Here is a 23,615-nt window from a genome sequence, read left to right as displayed (position 1 = left end):
AATGCCAGGACTCGGCAACGGAGTCTCTCTTACACTACAAATCCAACACCAAATTTGCGCTCCTTTATATGGCCGCTGTAGTAGATGTCACAAGGACCCACCTTCTTCCGTCCTTGTACCGTCCATTGCACTTCTTGGATGGCGGTGATGTCAGCCTTTAGTTGTATGAGGACATCAACCAGCTGGGCAAAGGCACCTTCCCAATTAAGGGTCCGGACATTCCAGGTGCATGCCCTTAAATCATTATCGTTAAAACGTTTGCAGGGGTCGTCATCAAAAGAGGGGTGTCTCATCCGAGGCTTTGGATATTTCATTGGTACTTCGTTTTTATGTGGTGGGTCCCAAACCCTACGCACAACCGCAGGAGCGGGATTGACTTCTCACTTTAGCTCGTCTCCAAACGACTTTTTGTTGGCTACCCAGAGGATACTTGGTCTAAACCGGAAGTCGTGAGCTGCTTGAACCACGTGGAGAAGAATCGTTTCTGGCCACTCCCAAGTGAATGACAATCAAAAACTTTCTTCACTTACGTGAACTTCTACACATGATCCCATCCTCCTTCGGCTATACCCGCACATATTCCTCCCTTCCATGTTTTCTACTACTTTAGTAGGTAATTTTATTATTTGTATGTAATTACGGTGTGTATGTAATGAAAATAGATGAACGCCAAATTAACAAATCAATATAATATCATACATTTCTTACCTGATATTTACATTATAATATTCCAATAGTTTTATACATTTTTTTTTTCATTTACAGGTTAAAAAGTTACTTCTTGGCTTGGTAAAGATGTGATTTAATGATATGGTGCGCTTACACAATTACACCGGAAGTACTAAACGTATTCATGAAGTGAAGCGAAATTGTACGACTACTATTAGAAATATTACGTCAAAATTGTTAAATAATTTATCTTCGCCTAACAAAAATTACATACACACATTACACGCATGTCACGTGTAGCGAATAAAAATGCAATAACTTATTAATAAATCGTTGTATAGTTCTCCTTAAGATAAGGTGGCCACTTCAAAGTTAGCCACTAAAACTACCTTTCACAATTCTGATCGACGAACACGTTCGACGTAAAGTTGTTTAACCGAATATAGATGAATATTTTAGACAATCTTTGGTTCTCCTACACATGCCTGTATGCTTGTAAAGGCTCATGCAGAAAGACTCAAAGTAATTCGAATTCTTTAAAGTAAAAATACTGTTATTTATAAACGGAAACAAGTTATTTAAATATAAATAAAGAAGTGTACATATGCTAAAATATTAAAATATCAGTAACTCTACAAAGAATTGATTTCACATACAAAGGTTCACTTTCACAAGACACCTAATGAGAGAAGAAGGAAACATGTTAAATGGCATTAAGCAGTAAAATAAAAGAAATTCTTACCAAGATGTGTAAACACTGTAATGGAAAGGCCAATTATTCGTAAAAATGGGGTTACATTGCCTTTTTAAGGCTATCTTGATCGTATACGCCATTAAAGGTTAGTTACACATTAAAACATAAATCATGTTCATGAATAATTTTCGAGAATGTATACGTATATTAAAGCCTAAAATATATATGTATATGAATTATAGAACTTTTTAATTATATACAGCTACGTTCTTCGTCTTCGTTTTTGCAATTATTTACCACTTTTACTATTTAGTTAAAGCTCTACCCTACAGTTTTGTTTGAGTCATCTAAACTAAATGAGTTAAATATAATCTATTATATACAAAGTAATGCCACTTTTCGTTGTAATTTTTTAACTTAAGAACACCGATCCAAACCAAATGTTAATTTAGTCTTTGTTCGGACTATTTAGTAGATAGTTTATGTGAAGTTTGCACAAAATCGGTGGAACGGTTCTTCATTTATATAAAATCAATTGCTGTTCGTTAGTTTCGCTAAAACTCGAGAACGGCTGAATCGATTTGGCTAATTATACCCTGAAAAGGGTATATTAAGTTTGTCAAAATTTCGCATTTGACGTGGTATATTCACGAAATTTGACATGGATTACTGCTTAAGGTAATAATATAATCTCCGAAGAAATTGTTCAGATCGGTTAACTATATAACCTTAATGTTTCTAGCAAACAACCCGGCTAAAAAGAATTAGTAAAATGTTTTCTTTTTTTTTACTTACTTTTTCTTACGTCTTTAGATTTGCTTAAACACATATGTAGTTACTAAAAGAAATGCACATGTGAAGGGTATATTAGCTTCGGTACAGTCGAAGTTAACATTTTTTCTTGTTTTAGAACATTACAAGTTCGTGAAGATTTAGGGAAGGTTTAAAAGGTGAGAAAAGTTCGAATAATTACTGGGAAAATCCTAAAAACAGCCTTTTTCTTTTTCCCAAACAAACGTTTTCTAGTAGTTTTCACATACATATGTACATACATAATATCTATTTACATTTGGTGGTGATGCGGTACTAGACGTTGTTGTAGTTGTCGTTGGCGATAGCGAATTAAAGAACGCGTGCGATTGGTTTGCTAACCTCTGACGAACTGTGCTTTATTTCAATGCTTATGCTTTTACATCCTTACATTGTTACATTCGTTAAGTTTTAGGAGAAAATACATGTAATGGGGAATTTAAGAAGTAAAGTACGTATAAATAATTATGTACAGTACAAATAAATTATTATGATAAATTATTATAATTAGTGTGGAGTGGTGATCTCCAAATTCCCCCCCTTCTAGATTTTTGTGAATCGACTTGTAGTATCACAACTGGAAGATTTGATGTCTTGTTAGAATTATTAGCTAGGTCGTAACTTGGTTTGAGGAGGTCGATCGAAATAAGGAAGTTTTTTTGTGGTCGAGCTTTTTTTTTTTGTTACAATTTTTTGAATGGAAACTTTACGTTGAAAGCCTTAATCTGCATATCCAACTCTGTGTGAATAGTGCACGGCGCTTCGAGCTTCGTTTTATTGTCGATTAATTTGTTGCGTTTAAGATCGATGATTAAGTCGTAGTGACGAATAAAATCACTGCCTATAATTGATGTATTAACGTCCGCAACCATGAAGTTCCACGTGAATTTGCGACGAAGACCAAGATCCACGTGTTGTCGTATTAAACCGTAAGTCTTAATTGGAGTACCGTTGGCTGCGTATAACGTGACATTTGTTGGACGAATAGAATTGAAACTGTTGTTTGGAAGAACACTGTAATCGGCACCTGTGTCTATGAGGTATTTAACGTTTGATGAACGGTCCTTGATAAAAAGTTGATTGATTTCAGCGTTGAGGTGATTGACATCTACATCGCTGACTGAAACTTCTAGTCAATCATGATGAGTGTTGGTATTTTGTCCGGCGTTGTGCTGGCGACGTAGACACGGGCTACGGCATCGGTTGGCTGCGTCTCCAAAGGTTTGGTGGTACCAACATTCGTTCGGATTGCGTGAGGTAGACCTTCGGGCACTCGAATGACTACGTCGTCGAGAAAATCTGCGACTGGAGCGTGAGCGACTGCGTTGTCGTGTTTGTAGATTATTAAATTAAAGTTGAAGTTCGTGAATCGTATGCGTTAGTTGAGCTATCGATGCCTGTTGAGTCTGAGCTGATTGCGGTTCCGATGATGAACAAATTTGACGCTGTGTTAATGTCTCCATAATTGCGTCAGCAACTGCAATTTGGACATCTATCGTACCTTCGCGTGCAATTACAGATGCTCGTATTAGTTCCGGTAGGCGTTGGATCCACATGGCTCGAAGAGTTTCCGGCCACTCGTCTCATGGCGTTAAAGAGTTGACTCGGGCGTTGATCGTCTAGTACCATCTCCTCCATCAATAAGCGTTGTAGTTTTCGTTGATAACTTTCACCAAAGTACTTTAAGAGTTCGCTCTTGAGAAAGTCATACATGCCAATTCCTGAGGTTATAATTCGTTGTGCATTTTCCGCACTTCTGCTGATCTGGCTAATTGTTGGTAACGTAAGAGGATCTAAGGTAGCCATCACATGGTAGTAACGTTGGGCATCGCTGTTCATATTGCATGCCTTAAACCAATAGTCCACCGATGTGAACCATGTATCCATATCATTAGGGGTTATACGAGGCATTGGAATTCGTTCATGTGTTTCATGTGCAGAATACCGTTGAAGCGGTGCAAATTGAATGCATTGATGAGCAAGCGGTACTTCACTGCCCTCTGTCTGCGCTGGCTTTGTCTGACGCGAAGCTTCACTCGCTGCTTCTAAATGTATGACCGTATGACCTTGATTTTGAGGTTGGGTGTCACTAGCGCTCCAGCTGCTTCTGTATTGTGTGAGTGCTTCTGGGCCTGCTGGAATTTCATCGCTGACAGGTGCGGTCACAATTTCCATCGGTTGGAATCCTTTGTCCATTTTATGTGGGCGAAGGTTAAAAAATATAAAAAACTTTGAAAATTCTGACACCAATTTGGTGTGATGCGGTACTAGACGTTGTTGTAGTTGTCGTTGGCGATAGCGAATTAAAGAACGCGTGCGATTGCTTTGCTAACCTCTGACGAACTGTGCTTTATTTCAATGCTTATGCTTTTACATCCTTACATTGTTACATTCGTTAAGTTTTAGGAGAAAATACATGTAATGGAGAACTTAAGAAGTAAAGTACGAATAAATAATTATGTACAGTACAAATAAATTATTATAATTAGTGTGGAGTGGTGATCTCCACATACATATGTATGTAATGTAAATAATATGTGTGTACATACATATGCAAATGATTTGTTGTTCGTTAGTCTCGCTAAAAGTCGTGGAAGTACAGGCCGGGTTTAAAAGTTGCAAAAATGGAAAAATTGCTAGAAAGACAATAATGAGAGAATTTTATTTGAGTTGACAACATAAAAAAAAGCATAATAAAACAAGTAAGGAAGGGCTAAGTTCGGGTGTAACCGAACATTTTATACTCTCGCAATTTATTTATTTAACTTAATTAATATTATATAATACACAATTTGGCCCACATATTCGTTATATATATTGTATAAAGTCCATTGAAAGTTGGAAACCATAATATTAGGTTAGAAGCACCGAGGTCCTCGTGTTCGATATATGGGGCCTTAAAAACCTATGGTCCGATTTCGGCGATTTTTAGAATGGGGCTGCCACACTATAAACATAGTATTTGTGCAAAGTTCTGCACCGATATCTTCACTAGTGCTTACTTTATATATTGTAATGTAAACGATTCAGATCGTCTTCAAAGTTCTGGTATAGAGGAAGTAGGCGTGGTTGTGAAGCGATTTGGCCTGTTTTCACAACATATCATTAGGATGTAAGGAAACTATTGCAAACCGAGTTTCATTGAATTTGGTCGAGTAGTTCCTGAGATATGGTTTTTGACCCATAAGTGGGCGACGCCACGCCCATTTTCCATTTTGTAAAAAAATCTGAGTGCAGCTTCCATCTGCCATTCCTTATGTGAAATTTAGTGTTTCTGACGTTTTTCGTTAGTGAGTTAACGCACTTTTAGTAATTTTCAACTTAACCTTTGTATGGGAGGGGGCGTGGTTATTATCCGATTTCTGTCATTTTTGGAATGTATAAGGAAATGGCTAAAAAAACGACTGCAGAAAGTTTGATTTATATAGCTCTATTGGTTTGCGAGATATATACAAAAAACCGATTTGGGGGCGGGGCCACGCCCACTTCCCCAAAAAAATTACATCCACATATGCCCCCTCATAGTTCGATCCTTCATACGAAATTTTATTTCCATAGCTTTATTTATGGCTTAGTTATGGCACTTTATGTGTTTTCGGTTTTCGCCATTTTGTGGGCGTGGCAGTATTCCGATTTTGCTCATTTTCGAAAGCAACCTTCCTATGGTGCCAAGAAATAAGTGTGCCAAGTTTCATTAAGATATCTTAATTTTTACTCAAGTTACAGCTTGCACAGACGGACGGACGGACAGACAGACATTCGGATTTGAACTCCACTCTTCACCCTGATCACTTTGGTATATATAACCCTATATCTAACTCGTTTAGTTTTGGGTGTTACAAACAACCGTTATGTGAACAAAACTATAATACTCTCTTAGCAACTTTGTTGCGAGAGTATAAAAATGTTTTGAATGTTGTCATTGTTGCTTTGTTAAGAAATTTCTTGAAGTTATACTGAAATATTTTGATAATTGTAATTGATTTTAACCATGGTTCAATGGAAAAGAGGTGTCGATAGCCGAAAAAATAATGTGAAAATTGTTTTAATTCATAATGTAAAAATCGGCAATTTTGGCTGTATTATACGTATATATACATAAACGTAAAATGGAATTATATGAAACAAGACAAAATCTATATACAGTGACTCAAAGTAATAATTGAACAGTATAAAGACAAAAGTTCCGATCAATATAATAGTATAAATATTTTATATTTATATACAAAATTGTGTAAATTTTACATTAGTTAATTTAATATTTTTTTATTTTATAAGAACTTATAAAAAGTTCGGTAATAGTATGGGGTACGATATAGACTGGTTGACCATGAAAATTTGCATTTAATTGAAGAAATGTGAGTAAATTTTTTTTTGTAGGCAGATCTCTGTATTAGATTAGATTAGTTTAGGTTTGTAGGCAGATTTCTGCAAAAACAGAATATCTCACTTAGACAGCTTAGCGTTTTCCATTGTGATACCAGTACAACTCCCTGTGGATCAAAGACCCTTAAGATTCAGCAAAACGCTTGGAATCTGTTACAAATTTCTTTAGACGGATAATGTCGATTCTAACCAATTCGCTAGGATCGCCGAAAAAGGGGCCTTCCGAGGTTTTCAATCTTAGTCTGGCAAAAGCTAGAAAATGGAGAAGGAAATGCTTACATGATTCCACCTCGCCTTCCTCAGCTTTGGCAACATGCATCTGCCACTACCCCAAGTCTCAACGCATGGGTACCCATTGAACAATGTCCAGTAAGCACACCAATGATCGCGCTGAGATGGACATTGCCCAGAGAAAGCAGTTGACCTCTTACGCTCCACAGAGGGCCAAAAAGACCTCGCCACTGCACAAGTGCTGGTAGTTGACCAGCGTTTGACGAGCTCATGCATAGTATGCATATCCAGCGCTCTTGCGCAGGTGGACCATGGACTACCAACACGCTCCCATTCCGACGTCAATGTAGCTAGGGTACCCTCCCTTGCAAGCTTTACAGTTCCCAACGATTCCGTGGTGACCGGGTACCCACACTAGTCGGATAGCAAAATAGCTAGAAGCTATTGATAAGGATCTAAGACACTCCTTTACTAGCCCAGAACGTACCTCCCTAAAAGAGGTCACCATACGGAGCAGTGCGTACACTGCTACTTTAATCGAAGCGACCTCTGCTTGAAAGACACTGCAACGGTCAGGTAGCCTAAAGCTGGTGTTGATAGAGAAAACTCCCCCTCCCACCTTTCCCCTTAGCTTCGATTCATCCGTAAAAAAGCTGACTGCATCTCCCCTCCATTGACTTCTTCCTTCCCACATAGCCCTCGTAGGTACGTGCGCAGAGAAGAAACCTCTAGGGGACGGTTCGCCGGTGCAGTGGTCCAAGTAGTCAAGGATGCAATCGAACCGACGGATAATTTCAAGTGAACCTGCTGGGGCCGTTCATGTACTCAGCGTCTCTGAGCCTGACAGCGACTTTTGTCGCAATGCACCTACCGGCAATATCAACAGGTGCGACGTGTAAAATGGCATTTAGAGCCATTGTTGGTGTTGTTCTTAGCGTTTCGCTGATTCCAATGAGAGCTCTTTGGACTCGCTCCAGCTGCTTAGCTAGTGTGACTTTCTCGAGTGCCCTCTAACAGACAACAACGCCATATAACATTATAGGCCTCTACAGCAGTGGGTTATCACTTCAAGGCGACCTTGTGTCATCTCATATACGGGGTTAAGGAATTTTTCTTTGACCAAAAAGGCTACATCACCAGCATAGTAAGTCACTCGACAGCCTTGATTTTCAAGTTCCCCCAGTAGGTCGTTCACCACCAGGATCCATAGCAAAGGGGAGAGAACGCCACCTTGCGGGGTACCCCTATTTAAAGTCCGGATCGCATTTGCGATTCCCTACTCCGCAATGACAGTTCTGTCGCTGAGCAGATTGTAGATGAGATGCTTAAGGTTCACTTCTACCCCAAAATCGTCTAGCGCACCAATGACCGCTTCCGGTCTTACATTGTTAAAGGCCCCCTCGATATCGAGAAAGGTACCTACCGCGTAATCATTGTTTAAGAGGGCCTCCTCTAACCACGATACTACAGAGAGTAAGGCGGTGTCTACCGACCTGCCCTTACAGTAGTCGTGTTGAGCTTTAATTAGCTTTTTTCTAGGGATTTTGTCCCTTATGTACAGATCCATGAGCCTCTCCAACGCCTTCAAGAGGTAAGAGGAGAGGCTAATGGGTCTGAAATCTTAGTAAGTAATGAGAGCTTTTACCACCTTTTGGGAAAGACACCCTATCCTGCCTCCAAGCCTCCGGAATATGACCCAGTCTGACGCAGTTCGCGTAGATCGGGGCCAGCCAGCTGCATGATACCTTGGCCGCCCGCTGTAGCGCAGGTATAATACCATCTAGTCCGGGGGACTTGAAAGGTTTGAAAGAGTTCAAAGACCAGGTTAGGTGCCGACGATTCAGAAGGTTTTCGAAGGCGTTTTCGCCCCTTGAAGCTCTCCGAGGGATGCTCTTTCCGCTGATTGTTTTTTGGGAAATGAGCATCCAAAAGTAGCTTTAGTGACTCTTTGCTGCTCGAGGTCCACTCACCAGCACCATTTCTCAATTAACCCACGGATATTGGGCTCTTAGACAGAATGCGCCTAAATCTCGAGGACTCCTGACAGCCCTCCACGATTTCGCAGTAGGCTCTCCAAGAAGACCATTTGGCCATTCATTTCAGACTACAAAGCCCAGTCGTCAACAAGACCACTTCTACGGGCTTTATTGAAGAAACTTCGACTTGAAGATCTGAGCTTCGAAAGTTCCGTCGTCCACCAAAGAGGTTTCCCTTTGACTCTCTGAGATCTCAGAGGACAGGAACTTTCAAGGGCCATCCTGCCAGAACTGAAAATTTCGACACACTCGTCAGTTGCGCCGGCGGAGAGAACTAAGTCTTGTGGGGGCGCGACCGGAAGAGCTTAACGAAGCTTCCTACAATATAGGTCCCAATTAGTATTCCTAAGGTTCCTAAAAGGTTTGCAGACTGGACAAGCTCTGTCCAGGTTGAAACTGATATACCTATGACCCGAAAAGCGGTGATCGTTAAGAACCTTCCATTCCGAGATCAAATGTACGATGTCTCTAGATACTAGGGTCACGAACGTTGCGGAGTTCCCCCTATTGCATATAAATAAGTCAACACTACTTATAAAATATAAAAATTATATAAAATACTTTCATCATTGGAAATCTACATTCACCCTGAGTAACATAGGCTTCATTTATCTCTTCTACTATTATAAAGAGGAAAGATTTGTATGTATGTTTGTTATGAATAAACTTAAAAACTACTGTGCCGATTTCAAAAATTCTTTCCCTATTGGAAATCTACATTTATTGCTAGAAAAGATTAGGGATCCTAATTAAAACTAAACTAACGTAATCCAAGGAGCAAAGAGAAGTGCTCTAAAACGACTTCCGTCGCATGCGCTGCGGAAAGTATTGATGATAAGACGAAAGTATGTTCTACAATATTAAATAACATAGGGAAAACATTTGTCTAACTATTATAGCTATGTCACAATAAGTGTTTTTCATTCAAAAAATATATTTAAATACCAGCGCTATAAAAGTTCTTTTATTGATTGATTTCGCAAATGTTGCCATTCTGAATATTTTGTGGAAATGAAAAGAGATCAGGACTAATATTCAGTTCTTTTCAGTACTAAATACATCTTATTTTAATTTGTATAAATAATATATTGTAACTTTTACCTATCCGAACCGCGTAACTATCCAATTACATTTTTATAGGTATTAAGCAAATAATTTAGTAATTTGTACCAAGGCAGTTTAAACTAGGTCTCAACTTTCTGGATATAGTTCCCAGGCGAGGGTATCAAAAGAATCTTTTTCTGAAACTGAAAATCGTCTCGCAAGTCATTCTTTACGCATCGCAATCGCGTGCCAGAGAGTCTAGTAATGATCGCACGCAGCTGCTTGCTGAAAAAAAAATTTCAAAACCTCCCAAGTACGCGCTTGAGAGTCGAGAACGGATTTTACTTTTACATTTTACTTTTTTTATTTGAATGTACCCACACAAGAAACCGGAAAGGACATACATATATAGGGGAGAGTGTGTATGTGTGTGTAGAAATTTATAACTTTTGAAATGTTTGTTAAAACCCGTGCAAAGCCGGAACGGGTTGCTAGTATATTATAAAAATAAGTTATTTAGTTTCGAATACTTAAGTGCCTAATACCTTCTTACCTTTCAAGACTTTTGAGACACTTAAGCGAGAAAGGCACTTAAACAAATCCCGCTTAAGTGCCTCGAGGCACCAAGCTTTTTCAAATATTCAAATAATTCGTCTTATATTTTTCCTTTTAGAATTAAAGTCACATTAACTTCTTATTAATAACAAATAATATGTATATGTTTTTCTTTTGACAATTCTCAGCGCATTAAATGTCAAAAATATGAAAAGACACTTAAAAGAGGAAAATTGCAAACAATTTTGTATTTGTGGCTTAAATATTACAGGCATTTAAGAGGGAAAGGCACTTAAGCGGAGAATTTTATATGTATGTAAATTTAGAGAAAAAAACAACGATGTCGTAAAATATGGTCACTTAAGCGAGAAAAGCACTTAAACAAGGGGGCACTTAAGCGGGTATCAAAATTATTAAATAAATTATTCTATACCTTCATATTTACACTGATTATTTGGACTGATTTTTTGCTTATTTTGCAATGTTATTTGGTTTTGTTTTTTTTACCCAAAAATTGGGTATTGGTCGGACACTAATATGTACATATAAATCAAGAACTAAAGAATATTTTGGAGTATGTACCAATTGGAGATGTGGCATCGCACATTTAAAATTGTTGAAATCGGACAATAATTAATAAATTAACGAGAGGGCAAGCCTGTTTTTAACATCTGTGTCAAAACTTATTACATACAATAGTAAATGTAACATACCATCATTTAATGGTTTCATTATTGCCTTGGCCAGGAGTTGGCGAACCCGATTCCCCAATCCATGACGATGGAATAGATGTTCCATTACCCGACCATGAAGAAATTCGAATAGCAATTACCCGCCTGAAGAACAACAAAGCGGCAGGGGCCGATAGATTACCGGCTGAGCTATTCAAATACGGCGGCGAAGAACTGATAAGGTGCATGCATCAGCTTCTTTGCAAAATATCGCCTAAAAGGTTCTATCGAGCGTACTATGTTAAAGACTTAAGCCCACCGTCAACAAACTGATTGGACCTTATCAGTGTGGCTTTAGACCTGGAAAGTCCACCATGGACCAGATATTCACCATGTGCCAAATCTTGGTGAAGACCAGTGAAAAGAGGATCGACACATACCACCTTTTTGTCAATTTCAAAGCTGCTTTCGACAGCACGAAAAGGAGCTGCCTTTATGCCGCGGTGTCTGAATTTGGTATCCCCGCAAAATTAATACGGCTGTGTAAGTTGACGTTGAGCAACACCAAAAGCTCCGTCATCATTGGGAAGGACCTCTCCGAGCCGTTCGATACCAAACGAGGTTTCAGACAAGGTGACTCACTATCGTGCGACTTCTTTAACTTGATGTTGGAAAAAATAATACGAGCTGCAGAGCTAAATAGAGAAGGTACAATCTTCTACAAGAGTGTACAGCTGCTGGCGTTCGCCGATGATATTGATATCATCGGAAACAACAAGACGAAATATCTCCTGTCATCAAGCAAACAGCTGAGCACTCGCGTCTTGGCTCCCACGTCAGTGTTGACAGTCATAACTTTGAAGTTGTAGATAATTTCGTATACCTGGGAACCAGTATCAACAACACCAACAATGTCAGCCTCGAAATCCAGCGCAGAATCACTCTTGCCAACAGGTGCTACTTTGGACTGAGTAGGCAATTGAACAGTAAAGTTCTCTCTCGACGAACCAAAATCAAACTCTACAAGTCGCTTATCATTCCCGTCCTGCTTTATGGTGCAGAAGTTTGGACGATGTCAACATCAGATGAGACGACACTAGGAGTTTTCGAGAGGAAAATTTTGCGCAAGATTTATGGACCTCAGAACATTGGCAACGGCGAATACCGCAGACGATGGAACGATGAGCTGTACGAGTTATACGACGACATTGACATAGTTCAGCGAATAAAAAGCGGCTACGCTGGCTACGTCATGTTGACCGAATGGACGAAAACACTCCAGCTCTGAAAGTGTTCAATGCAGTACCCGCCGGAGGAAGCCGAGGAAGGAGAAGGCCTCCACTCCGTTGGAGGGACCAGGTGGAGAGCGACCTGGTTACACTTGGAATCTCCAACTGGCGCCGAACTGCGAAGGAAAGAGAGGAGTGGCGCGCTCTCATCGATTCGGCTATAACCGGCTAAACGGTTGAACGCCAATCACATACATACATTGCCTTGGCAACGACTCATTCTAGTGTGAGAGCATTCCCAAAAAATATGCAGTTTTTAGAGTTTTATTTATGGTCTACATCGACTATATGAAGAAAGTCAAAACGGTCGAAGAGCTTATTAGACATCTAGACAACGATTATTTGACAACCACGACAACCTCGTCGTCGAATTAGGCTACGAACTTCTGCCCCATTTACCTAAAAGAAGACTATCTTGAGAAATAATTCGCCGTTTTTCCTACTCCCTTAGTAGATTTGTGTAAATATAGGGTATGTGATGTATGTTTATAGTGAAAAATTGTGATCTCAGAAAATCTACCTATAATTAATTTCAAATTGAACAGCGTAGTTGCGAAAAAGAAACACATAATGCAAGCGATAATTTTGATGAAAGAAATAATTTTTTGTTATTACCTTTAAAATTTATAGTTCATAACAGTACTTTTACTAAAATATTGTAACATGTGATGTTTGAATTGACAACAGTACTTTTACTAAAATATTGTAACATGTGATGTTTAATTGATATGTAACAACTTTGCCGATTTGCCCTTGCCTTTGAATAAAAATTAAAATTTGTGCTCATCAACACTGTAAATAACAAGTAAGGAAGGGCTAAGTTCGGGTGTAACCGAACATTTTATACTCTCGCAATTTATTTATTTAACTTTATTAATATTATATAATACACAATTTGACCCACATATTCGTCATATATATTGTATAAAGTCCATTGAAAGTTGGAAACCATAATATTAGGTTATCAGCACCGAGGTCCTCGTGTTCGATTAATGGGGCCTTGAAAACCTATGGTCCGATTTCGGCGATTTTTAGATTGGGGCTGCCACAGCCATATTGTAAAGTTAACGATTCAGATCGTCTTCAAAGTTCTGGTATATAGGAAATAGGCGTGGTTGTGAAGCGATTTGGCCTATTTTCACAACATATCATTGGGATGTAAGGAAACTATTACAAACCAAGTTTCATTGAAATCGGTCGAGTAGTTCCTGAGATATGGTTTTTGACCCATAAGTGGGCGACGCCACGCCCATTTTCCATTTTGTAAAAAAATCTGAGTGTAGCTTCTATCTGCCATTTCCTATGTGAAATTTAGTGTTTCTGACGTTTTTGGTTAGTGAGCTAACCCACTTTTAGTAATTTTCAACCTAACCTTTGTATGGGAGGGGGGCGTGGTTATTATCCGATTTCTGTCATTTTTGAACTGTATAAGGAAATGGCTAAAAAAAAACGACTGCAGAAAGTTTGGTTAATATATCTCTATTGGTTTGCGAGATATATACAAAAAAACTATTTGGAGGCGGGGCCACACTCACTTCCCCAAAAAAATTACATCCAAATATGCCTCTTCATAGTGCGATCCTTCATACCAAATTTTATTTCCATAGCTTTATTTATGGCTTAGTTATGGCACTTTATGTGTTTTCGGTTTTCGCCATTTTGTGGGCGTGGCAGTGGTCCGATTTTGCTGAACCTTCTTATGGTGCCAAGGAACACGTGTTACAAGTTTCATTAAGATATCTCAATTTTTACTCAAGTTACAGCTTGCACGGACGGACGGACAGACAGACATCCGGATTTGAACTTTTCTCGTCACCCTGATCATTTTGATATATATAACCCTATATCTAACTCGTTTAGTTTTAGGACTTACAACCAACCGTTATATGGACAAAACTAAATACTCTCGTAGCAACTTTGTTGCGAGAGTATAAAAACATACATACGTACTACGGGCATAAACAAACAGACAACAGCAAGAAGACCATCGGAATGGTTAAGCTGTAGGTGGGATACAGGTAAGCAAGTTCAACAACACACCCTCGAAAAGCGAATAACCTCAAATGTTAGGATGCAGGGTTGTTATTATAAGCAGGATGTTCATGCCTACGGCACTCAAAATAATCGCCAGCTGTGATAATGATGTGTTGCTGTTGATAAAATGTTGCGCCAATGCAGTAGAGTTGCAGACAAGAAAAGTGTTATGAAAAAATATTTAGCTTAAGAGGGATGTTTTTAACGATGCAAATAAATTTGATACCTCTTTCTGTTTATGTGGCAACTAAAGTAGTAGATTCAAACAAAGTCAGATACGAATGAATAGAAGAATCCCGCTTTACAAATTCACATATACGAGTATAATGTTGTTTTGAAATACGCATAAAAAAAAATAAATTCGTCCCTTCCCATACCGTTATAAAACAATCCATTAGTAAAAGAATGTGTTGTACACTTTACCTTTGTTGTACAAATCCGGTCCTATCCTATTGATGCAGTGAGTTTGATGGATTTTTTTATTTCTATAACAGTGCTGTTGCTTCATTGGTTAAAAAAGGAAGTCCGAAAAGACGCCGTTACACACATTTTATTACTAAGCTTATTGCTTTTCAATGAGGACTGACTAAACGCCCGTAAATTACCTAGGTTTAACAAAAGCTTTGAGTTATACTGCCAGAGCACCTAGTTTTTAAGGTGAGACCTCAGGAATAAATACTGTGTAATAAACCTTAACGTTATACTGAAATCCCTCTTTGATTGTTTCTTTGTTCAGATCCAATAAACATGATTTCATAATAAATAAAAAAGAGTATATGACTTTTTTAATGAATTATTAATATACAATATTTTTAAAATATTTATTTATACTTCGATTAAAACATATTAAACACTAATTAATTTTTATAATTGACTAGGTCCAATGTGCGACGATGTCGAAGTTTGAAATTTTCAACTTTTCAGGGATATACAATTTTATTGGCTTAATGAATGAATTTCAAACACCAAAACTGCCACTTTTGAAAACATTGTTTTTGACCAAGACTATGAAATACTCAGCTATAAGCTCTAAACAAACTTATAAGCAATTTACAAGGCTCATAGGAGTAACAACAATAGAAATACACTTTTATAAGGGAAACATTCCCTCTGTATTTCATTAGAATATATACGTAATACCGGACCTGATATGATGAGGAAAAGGACCTGTCAGGGGAAATGATCGACTGGTGGGTCTGGTAGTGAATGAGGACAAGACGAAATATCTCTTGTCATCAAATAAACAGTCAGCGCATTCGCCTCTCGGCTCCCAAGTAGTGACTTGCGGTTGAACAGTGGTTGATAGTCATAACCAGGCATGGGCAAAGTCTTAGCAGGTGCTAAAAGAGCGTAAGTGATCGTATACGTACACACATCGATTGTCACTAACACGCACAAGCGAAGAGCGTAAAACGAGCACCTATGATGGGACAATACGATAAATAAACGACGATAAAATCAGTCTGCAATCAGCAGTTGACTGAGCAGGTCGATGCGGACGGAGTTATATATTTTACGTATGAAATGAAAACAATTTTTTTCATTATAAAATAGCTTAAAATTACTTTTTTAAATTATTACATTACGCAATTTTACTATAATTTATATTAAATATAAATTATTATTAATTTTTACATTCATTATCACGTGCATATATTCTTATTGTGCAACCGTGCTGCATAGACTTGCTCGCTCAACCTCTGCAAGCAGACTGAATATTTTTGATTGCTGATTGGATTGGTACCACAGTAAGCGCACTAACACAATCTCATTTTGTGATGCTCGTTTGATTGTGATGGTGCCCAGCCCAGCCCATGGTGCCCATTCCTGGTCATAACATTGAAGTTGTAGATATTTTCGTCTTTCTGGGAACGAGCATTAACACCAATAACAATGTCAGCCTAGAAATCCTTAGACTCTCTAGCCAGCCGGTTATACTTTGGACTGAGTAGGCAATTAAAAAAAGTCCTCTCACGACGAACCAAAATCAAACTCTACAAGTCGCTCATTATTCCCGTCCTGATCTACGGTCCGGTAGCGTGTACAATGACGACATCCGATGAGACAACACTAAGAGTTTTGGAGAGAAAGGATTTGCGAAAGATTTATCGTCCTTTGAACATTGGCAATGGCGAATACCGCAGACGAAGGAACGATGAGCTGTACGAGTCAGTGGTGTGTAGTGATTGAGTTAAACCAAACCTTGAGCTACTTGCCAAAAATTTAGTATGAAATATTCACGCAAAGAGTACAAGTGTGATTACTGCTCACTTATTATGATGAGGCAGAGAGTTGGCTATGGCCCAGCCCACACCGAACAAGACGAAAAAAAGGCATGTTCGATCCTTGACTTGTTCGGACAGATGTTGTCGAACTTCTTATGTATGTTCTTACAGCCAACGCACACCAAATGCGATAAATTTGCCTCAAACCGTTTTTGCGCATGCGTTATAGCGCAACCCACACCGAAAATGAAATTATTGAATTTTTAATTATTGAGTACATTTTTTAGGGGAAATATACGCCATACATTGGGTCGAAGATGTGTGCAAAATTTGAACAAAATCGCTTTATAAATTTTCGAGATGTCGTGTTCACCGACTTAAAAAATTGAGTTTTGAAAAACGCGTTTAAATTTTTACATTCATACCGACGTGGCCTGATGGGCGGAACTTTCAAAGGGTATATCTCTTAGAATATTATTCGGATTGTTTTGATATTTGAATAATATTCTAAACATATTGCACTATTTAATAAGATAAACCATTTTTTTTTTTAATTTTGAAATTTTGAAACCCACCTTAAAGGGTTAGGATTGAGGCAGGAATCCCCATATACGAGGGCTGCTATATATATTTCTGGCCTAGGCAACACTAAGTGTTGCCAGATTCAATCTGACATTTCCATTGGAAAGTTTGACATTTTTTAGCATAATATCACTTAGAACGTTTTGTCATTTAATCGTGAATTGTTTTATTTACAGGGAATTAAAAAATTCATCTCGGCCAAAAAATGGAATTAACTCGTGAACATTTTCGTGCGATCATTTTTCACAACTTTCGACGTGGATTATCGCGACAAGAGTGCATCGATAAACTAAAATCTTTGTATGGCTATGAAGCATCATCCTATAGCACTGTGAAAAACTGGTACAACGAATTCAATCGTGGCCGACGCTCGCTCAAAGACGAATTCCGTGAAGGTCGTCCAAACTATAGCCGCTGTGCCAGAAAACATCGATGCCGTACGTGAACTGATAATGCAAGACCGTCATGTAACATACCTTCAGATAGAGGCATGCCTATGCATTTCTCCCACCAGCTTCCATTCCATATTGCATGAACACCTGGATCCCGCACAATTTGACAATCGCTCAAAAAAAGGCTCAAAAAAGTGCTTCGAAAATTGGTTTGAGCGCATGCAAAAGTGTATAAATCTTGATGGAGAATATTTTGAAAAACAATAAAACCATTTTCGTTGATAAATATTCCTATTTTCATTTTTAGGAGAGAAATATATATAGCAGCCCTCGTATAATTATAAAAATAATCATAATTTAAATAAATAAATTAAAAACATAGTGTTATAATTAATCTTTCCGTAGGAGTTATGCTTTCTTGGTAGTATGTATTTAGCTTAAAAATTTAATGTTTTAGATTTGATTTTTTTGATATTTACGTTTTTTTTTTATTGCAATGCACACCAAGACAAAAAGACAAAATTGGTTGCCACATCGCATTGTGTTGCGCTTGGTGTGGGTTAGAGCACAACACGTTTTTGTGTTTTTTAGTCAATTAAAATTTATTTAAAAAATAAAACTTACGTAAATTATTAACAGAAAACAAAATAACACATTAAACATTCAGTCCATTTCGGCAAAAAGTTAAATTTTGAAGATCTTATTGTCTATTAGTTAGTCTTAAATATTGAATTTAGAAATATTATATTATCCACTGTTTTGGGTGCAAGTCGATTTCTTTTATCAGTTATTAAATTGCTTGCTAAGGAAAATACACGTTGAGACGCCGCACTACTTGCAGGTATAGTTAATATTTTAAGTGCAAGTTTTGATATGCGTGAAAAAATATTTTTATGCTGCTTCCACCATTGTATCAATTTGTATCCTGGGATACTTTCCTGCGAACCCATGTTTAAAATATTTGGAAATGGGGAGTTCAGATCATTTGCAGATGACAACGAACCAATGGATGATGAAGTGATAGATGAAGAATTTAGGTAAGATGGAGTTTGTGGGAACTAATTATGTTCGGACGTGTAAAACTGTATATTAATATTAATATCAAACACGCGACTACGATGTTTGCAATACATGTTGAAGACTTGATTTTTTGAAATATTTTCCTAGGCTTTTGCAAGCACCAATCAAAGATTTTAAATCATTTGTATTCTCAAATGCAGCGTTTACTGCGTTAGAGAATAGGTGATTAGAACAATTGATTCTTGTGTAGTTTTGCAATGCTCTTTTGATATTACTTCCTCCTTCAAGGTTACAAATATCAAATTGAGAAAATGTACTGAATAATTGGTTCTAAATATTTAATCCTGTTGATTTTATACTCTCGCAACAAAAGTTGCTAAAGAGAGTATTATAGTTTTGTTCACATAACGGTTGTTTGTAAGTCCTAAAACTAAACGAGTTAGATACAGGGTTATATATACCAAAGTGATCGGGGTGACGAGTAAAGTTCAAATCCGGATGTCTGTCTGTCCGTCCGTCCGTCTGTCCGTCTGTCCGTCCGTCTGTCCGTCTGTCCATCCGTGCAAGCTGTAACTTGAGTAACAATTTCCTTCCTTGGCACCATAAGAAGGTTAAGTTCGAAAATGGGCGGAATCGGACCACTGCCATGCCCACAAAATGGCGATAACCAAAAACACATAAAGAGCTATAACTAAGCCATAAATAAAGTTATGAAAATAAAATTTGGAACATAGGATCGCATTAGGGAGGGGCACATTTGAATGTAATTTTTTTGGAAAAGTGGGCGTGACCCCGCCCCCAAAGAGGTTTTTTATATATATCTTGCAAACCAATAAAGCCATATAAACCAAACTTTCTGCAGTCATTTCTTTTCGCCGTTTCCTTATACAGTCCAAAAATGACAGAAATCGGATGATAACCACGCCCACCTCCCATACAAAGGTTAGGTTGAAAATGACTAAAAGTGCGTTAACTCACTAACGAGAAACGTCAGAAACACAAAATTTCACAGAAATGATAGCAGAAGGAAGCTGCACTCAGATCTTTTTACAAAATGTGAAATGGGAGTGTCATCGCCCACTTATGGGTCAAAAACCATATCTCAGGAACTACTCGACAGATTTCAATGAAATTCGGTATATAATATTTTATTGACACCCTGATGACATGTGTGGAAAATTGTTTGAAATCAGTTCACAACCACGACTACTTTCTTTATAACTCAATTTTGAATTCCATCTGAATCCTTCACTTTATAATATATACATTAGGAACCAATGATGATAGCAAAATAAAACTTTACACAAATACAGTATATGATCTGTGGCATCACTTGTGAATAAATTGTCGAAAACGGACTATAACTTTTCAAGGCCCCAGATATCGAACATGTTGAACTCAGCGTCTAAGGTTAAATTTTAACCGAAAATATGGGTAAATCTCTCAACTAATTTAATGTAATTCAGAGAAAATTGTTTTCTTCCAATAGTGTGTCTCTGTTCCAAAAATTATTAAAATCGGGTCACAACATCTCCTAGCTCCCATATATATAATTATAGGTTTTGCAAAAATATCATCCCCTAGCTCCCATATACCTAATTACAGGTTTTTCAAAAATTCGTTGGGCTTTATTACGCATATATGTATTGGTTAAAAATGTGATATATCTTAGCAAAATTAAGTGAGCGTATAGTATTGGATATAGTGTACCTTGCTGGTGAAATTGAATGAAATCGGTTCAGGAATTACCTCAGCCTTCATACACTATATAGGACGATTTTCGTTATTCTATTAAACTTTATGCCGAATTTATGGGTAAATTTGTGCGTTATCTTAATAAAATTTCTTCAATAAATTGCGAGAGTATAAAATGTTCGGTTGCACCCGAACATAGCCTTTCCTTACTTGTTTCTAAATATGATTTAACTTCGTGTTACTAACCCTCCGCGATATAGTAGTTGCATTAGGAAGTATGTAGATCATGTATGTTAACATTTTCGCCGTATTTTGATCCAATTTTAATAAAAAATTCTGCTAATTTTTAAAACTCAGATCCTTCAAAGGTAATAAAAGGTAAATTTATACTTGAATTATTACACTACACCCCTTAGTATGCTTGTATGCACACAAATAAAATATATATAGTAAAATTGTGTACATACATACATATTCATAAATAAACTATGAGCCACTCAACACTCGAATGGACGAAAACGCCCCAGCTTTAAAAGAGTTCGATGCAGTATCCGCTGTGGTAGCCGATGAAGAGGCAGACCTGCACTGCGTTGGAAAGACCAGGTGGAGAAGGTAGCACTTGAGATTTCCAATTGGCGTCAAACTGCCAAAAGGAGGAATGAATGACGCGCTATTGTAAACTCAGCTATAACCCTGTAAGTGGTTCCTACACCAGTTAAGAAGAAGAATACAGGACCTCCCATGCAGTTATTAATGCAAAGTTTTATACCGATAAGAACTTAACCTTTGTGTGGGGGGGGACGTAGTTATTATCTGATATGTCCAAATAGATAATCAAGGCAAATTAGCTGCAAATTTCATAAACATAGCTGTATTAGTTTGTGAGATATGTACCTTAAATGTATTAGGGGCTAGGCCACGCCCACATTCCCAAACAAATTTCAATGAAGATGAAGATTTATAATGTGATCATTTGTACCGAATTTATTTTTATAACGTTATATTTGAGTTAGTTTGAGCCTTTTATAGCCATTTTGTCGACGTGGCAATCTCCCCATGGTGACAAGGAATATGTATGCCATGTCTCATCAAGAAATGTATTTTGATTTTTACGTTTGGCAGACATACGAGTTTAATTTTGTCCCGCCATCCTGATCAGTCTTGAGAGTATAAAAATCCGTTCTCGAGCTCTACGATGTGATTATGGTTGCTTTTTATTTGTTTAAAAATATGTACATATACATATGTATGTATACGTATGTACTTAAAATTTTTGAAATGTCTTGAAATTTCTAATTGAATTTGTGAACTCTTATTCTATAACAGTCAACTAGTGTTCTATAACTCTTGCAAACAATAAGTTTATATACATATGTATACAATTAGTTAAATTCAGAAATTTGAACTGAAATGTAATATATTTTCGTTTTCTACAGCTGATTTTGGCTTAATTGCAAATGGGCTAGACTTGCAAGGACCGATATTTCTACATGAACCACCGCATCGCATCGAGTTTTCAAATAATACTGGCGGCTTAATAGAATGCTCTGGACATGGAAGCCCTCCACCAGAGGTAAGCATTTCTTGACAAATTCAATGGTTATGGCCAAATATATGGTTTTCATTATGAATAATATACAAATATGTCATATGTATAATATACATATGTACCATATATAGCTTTTAAGCAGATATGCTCGTGCTAACAGCAAGGTTGCATTTGTAGTTATAAAATAATCGAGTTGGCGGAGTTACCACATACATATGGATGTATATACATTAGGGTGGCCTTATTTTCCAAAGTATTCCGATTCTCGATCGCACCCCCTAGAAATATGAGAATAGCCAAAAAACTAGTATATGCAAAGTTTTAGGTCAATCAAAAAAGATTTAGAGGTTGCGCAAGGAACTTGAAATCCTGAAAAATTAAGAATTTTTGCCATTTTTATGTCTCAGACTTCCATATTTTAAAGCCACACTATCCCTTACTGGTTTTCCATACCGTAATAAGGTAATAAGAATAACATTAGAACCGTTATAACGGTATATTACGAGCATGCGACGCTTGAGAATGCACGTGCAACACATTTAATTTACTTTCATATTTGTATTTCTGTAACTCTATCAATCGACCGATTTTTAAGATTGTGGTAATTGTGGAAAGGTAATAAAATGCAGATCTTATTACGGTATGGAAACCAGATAGTGTGGCTTTGAAATATGGAAGTCTGAGACATAAAAATGGCAAAAATTCTTAATTTTTCAGGATTTCAAGCTCCTTGCACAACCTCTAAACCATTTTTGATTGACCCAAAACTTTGTATATACTAGTTTTTGGGCTATTCGAATATTTCTAGGGGGTGCGATCGAGAATCCAGAAACTTTTTTTTTCCTCCATACAACTAAGGGCCACCCTAATATACATATGTCTTCGTATATTCATTAAGTTAATAAATAAAGTGTATATTATACATTATTATTATTATATAGGACACATTCTCATAGACAAGCGTTTCATTCCTAATAAAAATATCAATAAAGATCTTAGTATCCCTATGGTAAAGGAGAAAATAGACGACAGCAGAAATAAATTTGTATGCAGTGATTCCCGCTTAAGTGCCCCCCGTTTAAGTGCATTTCCCGCTTAAGTGAACATATCTGGCGACATCGTTGTTTTTTCTCTACATTTACATATAAAACTACCCACTTAAGAACGTCCGCTTAAGTGCCTTTCCCGCTTAAATGCCTGTAATATTTAAGCCACGAAAACAAAATTGTTTGCAAATTTCCTCATTTAAGTGCCTTTTAATATTTTTAACATTGAATGCGCTAAATATTGTCAACAGGAAAACATATACATTGTTTTGTAATGTTTTTTTTTCATATTTATTGTTATTAATAAGTATTTTTGTTATTAATAAGAAATAAATGTGGCATTCATTCTAAAAGAAAAACTATTAAATCGATGTATTTGAGAAAAAGCTCGGTAAGTACCTCAAGGCACTTAAGCGGGATTCATTTAAGTGCCTTTTCCGCTTAAGTGTCTCAAAAGTCTTGCATGTTAAGAGGGGCACTTAAGCGGGGATTACTGTATATCAAAAGTCCGCGATCGTCCAAACCTATTGGTTAATGCGTTGGGATATTCTAGCTGTCAAACACGTCTAAAAAGAAGATATCTACCGGCCTACTAAAGAGCAACTTTCCAACCAAACATCACAATAACTTCCGTGAGCTTGTCTAATTTTAAATATATGTATTTTTATAACTTAATATTTTTATAAC

General features: G+C 37.3%; 1 protein-coding gene across 1 annotated transcript in view; it reads left to right on the top strand.

Annotated features, from left to right (window-relative positions):
* The window catches only part of LOC105219944 (cell adhesion molecule Dscam2), a 134,680-nt gene that overhangs the window by 15,497 nt on the left and 95,568 nt on the right, over window positions 1-23,615 (top strand). The window contains exons 2-3 of the mRNA XM_054228447.1: window positions 766-1,508; window positions 21,770-21,906. Of these exons, the coding sequence (XP_054084422.1) occupies window positions 1,457-1,508; window positions 21,770-21,906 (189 nt within the window). The 5' untranslated portion in view covers window positions 766-1,456. The remainder of the gene's footprint in view (window positions 1-765; window positions 1,509-21,769; window positions 21,907-23,615) is intronic.

This window comes from Zeugodacus cucurbitae, chromosome 4 (assembly GCF_028554725.1).
Source record: "Zeugodacus cucurbitae isolate PBARC_wt_2022May chromosome 4, idZeuCucr1.2, whole genome shotgun sequence".
NCBI lineage: Eukaryota > Metazoa > Arthropoda > Insecta > Diptera > Tephritidae > Zeugodacus > Zeugodacus cucurbitae.
The sequence above is the reverse complement of the archived record's forward strand: the minus strand, read 5'-3'. Positions and strand labels throughout refer to the sequence as shown.